The following is a 7,187-nucleotide window of genomic DNA, read 5'->3' as shown; positions in this document are numbered from 1 at the left end:
CAGTCTCATGGGGAGGGTGCAGTAACAGAGTGGGAAGGGAATGGGGAAAGGACACCTCTGGCTGAGGGAACAACAATGCAGGGCTCTGGTCCTGGGGGTGGGGGGCAGGGCAGACAGACCTGGTTTAGACCTATAACTTCCATCTTATTCTCAGCCCCTCTGGCAGGCCAAGGATCCATACATGCATTCCAGGCTTGCCCAAAACAAGTCACCCAATCTCAGAGCTGGAAAGAACCATAGGAAGTTCGATCCCCTTCTTCTATTCCTGGGTGGGTGGCCAAGTTCAAGGCCTGCAAATTATCCTCTGACTGCCACAGAACAAGGCCTAGGGTGGGGTTTCCAGTCCCTGGGAGTTAGTTGTGTTTCATTTCATTTCCTGGGAGTTGTGTCGCTTTGGTGAAGGGACTTTTTATTTGTAACTTAATTCGTGAATTAAATGATCAACCAAGTGAGGAAAAGTCCTTACTTTGAAACTGACATCTTACTGTGAACAGAAATTTTGGATGGTATACACACACACACACACACACACACACACAAGGCATCAAGGCAGAGTGGAAAGCAGCCTGGAAATGCCAATGGGAGAAACAGAAGTCCTTCTTCTTAAAACTGTTATTATATTTTTCACGAGTGTGTGCATGTGTGCGTGCATGCGTGCATGCATACTTGTGCAGGCCAGAAGACAAATTGTGGGAAGACAAATTGTTCTCTTTTCATCATAAGGGTTCCAGGGCTGAACTCAGGTCATCAGGTTTGGAGGCAAGAATCTTTGTCTTTAGTCATCTCCCTGGCCTGTTACATTAGTTTATATGGTGTGTGTGTGTGTGTGTGTGTGTGTGTGTGTGTGGTGTCCCACAGCACATGTATGGAAGCCAGAGTACAATTTGCAGGAGTCTTTTCTTTCCTTCCACCATACTGGTCATTGGGATCAGTGGCAAGCACCTTTACCCACAGAGCATCTTGTTGGCCTCCTAGGTTTGTTTGTTTGTTTGTTTTAATTTAGGAACAGCAGTTAGTTTATCGATCTATGGGACATGGAGTCTCCATCTACTTGCAGAAGAGTCATGCTGGGCAGGCAGAATCCCTGAAAAAAAAAACAAAACAAACAAAACAACACTGAGGGCCCCAATTTAAAACCTGCAGGCTGCCCTAAAGGAACTTTCTCCATAACAGCCAAACTTGGCTACGTTCTCCATGCCGCCCACTCAGGCGCGGCCTGCTTCTATGTCCCATGCACCCATCCTAGCAGGAGGGGTGGTTAAGAGAGCTAAGCACTGACCAGAGGTCTGTGAGTGACTTGGAATGGACGACAGGTCATGGACGACAGGTCACTGCACAGTGAGTCTCTGAGGAGGAAGCCACATGCAGGCCTTTCAATCCCATTGGTTTCTGGTGGAAAGTGAAGGTGCAGTGCCATCTGTCCTTGCGGTACCTACACCCTGAGCCACGCAGTTGGCACCCAGGCAGCTTCTGCACCAGTTAGATGGTAAACACAGGTAGTCTTGCAAACATGGTCAAGAGCAAGTTATCCAGCCTGAGCCCATGCAGGCAGATACATTGTAGAGAGGCACGCTCCTCAGATGCCTCCATCTTGTCCTTCCAGCTGCTACCTTTCTGTACTCTGCCTTGCTCTGTGTGATTATTCCTTGTCTGTCTACACTGTTGAGCATTACCCAACAGTCTCCTTGATGGCCCCATCTGGAGGTGACCACAGGGCGGTCCCCAGGACCCTTACCATTTGCCTTAAGTGCTATAAGGAAGCTGGACAAAAGAATGAGCAGACAGAAAGTTCCTATGGGTTCCAGGGCTTTATTCTTACCAGATTCTATGATTTGGGGCATGCTCAGTTTGCCTGACAGGCCTCAGATGGGGCTGGACGCCGAGAATCAGGGCTTCTCTGATTTTTTACATCTGGACAGAGGTCACAGTTTCCCTGACTCTGATTGTCATTGCTGAATCCTGCTTCTCACCCTGAACTTGCCTTGGTCTCCCTCTTGCTCAAGTGTCACACTCTGATGAAGTGGGCTCTGATGAAGTGTGGGCACAGGAATGTAGACACGGGTGCTGCCACAGCTGCAGGAAGGCCCCTGGCCTGGGAGAAGGCTTGTAGACGAGACTGTAGACGGGGCTGTCTGAAGCCACACAATCCCCTCCCTGGCCTCTGTTACATTAACAATCCCACTTGAGACAGAGGCTCTCAAGGTCCAGGCCACCAACAGGCAGGCGTCTATGCTGCCTCCCACACTGCTGGAGTAGGGACTGTTCCAGTGAGCAGGCGGTCAGACTGCAGGGACCGTTTCCAGGGCTGCGGTCTAAATTTATGGTCTTGAGCCCACCAATACTCTTTTTAACAAAACATACAGACTAGGGACATAGAGTCTTCCTATGGTGGTATCTGATCATTTCCTTCTTCTAATTGAGGGTCACAGAGTGGACCAACCCATGTTCTGGGACAAGGACCTCCCACCATTCAGCCTTGTCAAAGGTCATTTGGAATATGTCTCTTAGAGTCTGTCCTGAGCCAAACTCTCTTCCCACACACAGGTGTCTAGAACCTGCAGCCTAAAACAACACAGAAAGGAAAAGAATCCACTGCTGCAACAGCTTCAGCACTACCCGCCCTCCATTACCCACCCCTCCATTACCCAGCCCTCTATTACCCGCCCCTCCATTACCCCCCTCCATTACCCGCCCCTCCATTACCCCCCTCCATTACCCGCCCCTCCATTACCCCCCTCCATTACCCGCCCCTCCATTACCCCCCTCCATTACCCGCCCCTCCATTACCCCCCTCCATTACCCACCCCTCCATTACCCCCCTCCATTACCCACCCCTCCATTACCCCCCTCCATTACCCACCCCTCCATTACCCCCCTCCATTACCCACCCCTCCATTACCCCCCTCCATTACCCACCCCTCCATTACCCGCCCCTCCATTACCCACCCTCCATTACCCATCCTCCCCCTGCCTCCCACCCACTTCAGCCAATCCCGCAGATGGTGCTCCCTAACACTAACAACTGTTCACAAGACCTCTGCTACCCTCAGCACTTTGGAGGAGCCATTGGGCTGACAATGGTGTATTATCTAATCATTTCAAATGAACAATAAATTCAAAGCGGGCGACCACAGTCTGGGAGCCAGAGGGTGACAGATGTCTTTGCTGCAATTGATCCTTCTGTGGGTTTCAACTCCGTGAGACCCTAAATCCACTGTTCCAGTAAGGAAGACACAATACCAAAGAAGTGATGCACATTCAGGGTCTTTATTAATAAAGGAAATAAGTGTTTATAATTATAGAAATAATTCTGATGGTCCCTTCCAGGGGCTGGTCGCATCTTTAGAGGGTTCCCGGGGCTTACGGAAACACAACTGAATATGTAAGTATTCATAAGAATAAGTAAGATACCTCATTTTCAGTCCTTCAGGAAATTTCCCCCAAAGAGGCCAAAGACAACCATTTCCCCATCATGTCTGTAAGTTCTGAAACAACTACAGGCACAATTCCTCCTGTACTTTTAGTTCAAATGGTCGAAATTAGAACCTTTAATTCCACAAACTATTGAATACCAACATGTGTAATGAGAAAAATAATTACAAACACAGAATATGGGAAAAATTTTCCACCAAAAATCATGGGCACACATGACATTTACACAGGGAATGGTGGTTAGTGTTGACCTTGAGACCTCAACAAAATGATTTGTGGTTGGATATATATTACCTAGGAATATGAAAAGTTACAGGTCAAAATTTCAAGTTTCTAAGTTTAGCATTACCACTTCCTTCCAAAAGAGTTGCGTATGGACTCAAATATGGAAAACTTAAGGTTAAATTATAATATCACGGTGTGACTGACCAGCTGCAGAAGTAGGATGCAATTCCAAATGAGACAAAATGAAAGCGCAGCTTGTTTCAGACGGAGATACATAAGGCACAACAGTTTTCCTTCGGGATCCTTCTCTCTCTCTTACAGTCTTTTGACCATATCAGGTTACTTGACAGGGAGTCAGTACAGCACCAGTATGTACACAAGCACAAGGCGTGCACGGGGGTCTTCACATGTGTACACATGCATATGGCTGCTTGCACTTTAAGGAAGTACAGCCCCATAGAGACCAGTACAGTTTAGCTTTCACCTGCCCCTAGAAGATGATTCAGCCACCACTGCAGACTACCAACCTGCTTGCCCACTACCCCACAGAGAGCTACAGCTACACCCCTTCTCACGAGAGCCAAGCTCTGGACAAGGACAGCCACGAGAAACAGGTGCAAACCAAGACTGCAGATGTGTACGTCTCGGACGGTGTGTCAGGAAGACTGCAGATGTGTGCATCTGGGAAGGTCTGTCGAGACTACTTGGACTCTGCTTTGTGTAGTCCAGTCAGTGCATGTGAGGTTCTTAGGAAATAAAATGATATGGTGTACATAAGAGACTGGGAAAGTCCTGTTCGAGCTTAGGACTAGAGGACTGACCAGCCATGGGCTCATACTGCAGGAATTTGGCATGTCAGAAAATAGGTTAACCGAATGTCTCAAAAAATTAATAGAGAAAGAGAGGTGCAGGGTGGGGGAAAGAAAAGACAAAAGGACAGGGAGGGAGGTAAGAGGGAAAGGAATGAAATAAAGGCTTTGGAAGATGTTAGCTAACAAGAATGCCTTCCTCAGGCAGAGGGTAAAATGCCAGGAAATACATGAACTATGCAGGCAAATGCAATAGTGGAACCACAGGCCTCTCTGTACTTCCGGCATGGTGGATGCACACATAGAATGCCGCCTATGTACTGTTCCCAAGCACTTTTCAGAATATGCAAGATTAATTAGTCAGGTTCATTCTAGACAAAAATATATATCTCTTTAAAGGAGCAAGGCGGTAGGCAGGAGAAAAGTCTTCTTGGGGTAGATTCCCCATAGGAATACAGAGACAGAGGTATGGGGGGTTGGCAAGTCTAGTGGACATAGATGCAGAATGACCAGGAAGTTGTTGGTTGGTTTTGAGAGCAGTGTCTTCAAATGTAATCTCACAGCTCTGTCTGTGCAAACATCTTTGTGAGAGTTAATGAACATGTGATTGGTTTTCGATGACACTGTGGAACACAGTAAAAAGGGACAGAGCTGAAGTTGGAGCAGGGACAAAGGCTTCAGAGCCAAGGTGGGCCCTCTGGGGTCCCTCACACACACAGGGATAGACTCTTAAATAAAATAGCACTTCCTTAAAAATCTGCCACCTAAGAACAGTTTATACATCATAGAAAAATAGCAATTTTATAAAAAGAAATATAGTTACTTTGTTAACATGGTCTATTTTAAACCAGCAATTATTTTTCATATAAAGAATATCTAAACATTCACACAGAAGGTAAAACCTGGGGAAGACGGAGTGCAAAGCAGAGCGAGCACAGCGCGTTTGCCTCAATGCCAAGCGGATCACCTCCAGGGTAAGTTACATTGAGTGTGACCCTTCACAGCGGCTAACTCACACGGTACCCCAAGCTGCCGAAAGTTTAGTGATAAAAATGGGTCATATGTAATCACTCACTCACTTCCATTCCCCTTATGCTACAAGTGTCCAAACTCCTAGGCCACACTCCTAAACGTGAGTATGGGCTGGGAGATGCGGCAGGAAAGGATGAGATCAGGGTACAATCAAAATCACCCACTACTTCTGTTTGATTTTTCACCTAACATCAGATTTACACCAAGCTATTTACCAGCTCGGCCTAATCCACCCGGAAGGGAATTGATGTAAATACTCTGTTCTAAATATAGGAATTACATATCCATGCTGTAGAGACAGATGGTGTCAGCAGACCACCACTTTATCTCCGTAACAATTCTGTAGGGATGGCAGGCAAAGGAGGAGTCAGGACACTGCCAAGCCCACAGTTTCCAGCTTCAGCCTGAGCAAGACAGGTGGGCCAACCAGAGAACACTCCACTAGCCAAGGCGGTGGGGCTCCATCACACCCTCTCCACTCGACTGGGATCATAGGAATCTGCAAACAAGAAAGACGAAAGGTCAGGGGGGCACTCATCTGCCATTGTTTATGTTCAATCTTCAGGCTACAAGTAGAGAACAAAACTCACATGTATAGAAAACTGACTTTTAGACACTTCAGCCAACTTATTTCACTAAGGAGTAAGAAACGACAGTTGGACCGTCTTCTGGGAACGGGCACCATCATTACCAAATACAGACAGGTGAAGCCAAGCTGTCTTGATGTACTGATGGCCCTTCCTGATTCTCAAAGGACGACATAAATAATAATAAACTCACTGACTCTCAACCAGCAGCAATGGCCCGGCCTAATGCTGATTCATTTTGTTATTCTCAATCTCTCTCTCTCTCTCTCTCTCTCTCTCTCTCTCTCTCTCTCTCTCTCACTCTCCCCCCCCCTCTGTATGTGTGTGTGTGTGTGTGAAAGAGAGAGAGGGAAAGAGGGAGAAAGGGAGACAGAGAGAGAGAGAGCATGTGTGCTTATGTGCGAGGAGAGGCCAGAGACTGATGGAGGATACTGGATATCTTCCTTAATTGTTTCCATGTTGTTCTTATTTTTTTCCCTGTGTGACCACCATAGTTTCTGAGGTAAGGTCTCCTGCTGAGCTGAAGCTCACTGAGTTGTCTGATCTGACTGGCCAAAGATCTTCACAACTCCACAGCCTTCGCTCCCTCAGCACTGAGATCACAGGCACACTGCTAGAACTGGCTTTCGGGCTGTGGACTTTGGAACTCAGTACTTTGCACTCCTACGTCCCTCTCAATCCAATGACAGCATCTTTAAGAACAAATTCCTCCCTCTGAGGCTTGGGGGGACCTGAACTGTCAGATGCATGGCTAGCAAGAAGAGAGTTCCTGTCTCTAGCCACCACCAGCAAACAGACAGACCAGGACCAGTTCATCAAACTAAGCCCAGATGACCTGAATTTCTCGAATGGACACCATAGGAAGGGACACTAATCCCAAGCTGCCACTGGGATGGGCGATGTGTGCTGCTGAGCTGGACAGTCTGACCCTTGGAGCCCTGGAGACTGAGGCTAATCTCTGTGCCTCTGCCATCAGATTTCCCTGCCCTAGCATTCCTAAATTCTTAAGAAAGAAAAAACCAGTTGACAAATCTGTAAGAGTACAAGATAGCCTTTAAAATATAGAGATCCCCCCAAAATATAAACAGAAATATAAGTATTA

General features: G+C 47.2%; 1 protein-coding gene across 3 annotated transcripts in view; it reads right to left on the bottom strand.

The window, feature by feature from the left end:
• Window positions 1-3,248: 3,248 nt before the first annotated feature.
• Jcad (junctional cadherin 5 associated) overlaps window positions 3,249-7,187 on the bottom strand; it is a 40,232-nt gene continuing 36,293 nt past the window's right edge. For all 3 annotated transcript variants that reach the window (XM_034510099.2, XM_076939610.1, XM_076939611.1), the window contains one exon: window positions 3,249-5,997. In XM_034510099.2, coding sequence (XP_034365990.1) covers window positions 5,963-5,997 — 35 coding nt within the window. In that variant the 3' untranslated portion in view covers window positions 3,249-5,962. The remainder of the gene's footprint in view (window positions 5,998-7,187) is intronic.

Source organism: Arvicanthis niloticus, chromosome 8 (genome assembly GCF_011762505.2).
Source record: "Arvicanthis niloticus isolate mArvNil1 chromosome 8, mArvNil1.pat.X, whole genome shotgun sequence".
NCBI classification, from domain to species: Eukaryota; Metazoa; Chordata; class Mammalia; order Rodentia; family Muridae; genus Arvicanthis; species Arvicanthis niloticus.
Note: the sequence above shows the minus strand (reverse complement) of the source record. Positions and strands in the feature narration are given on the sequence as shown.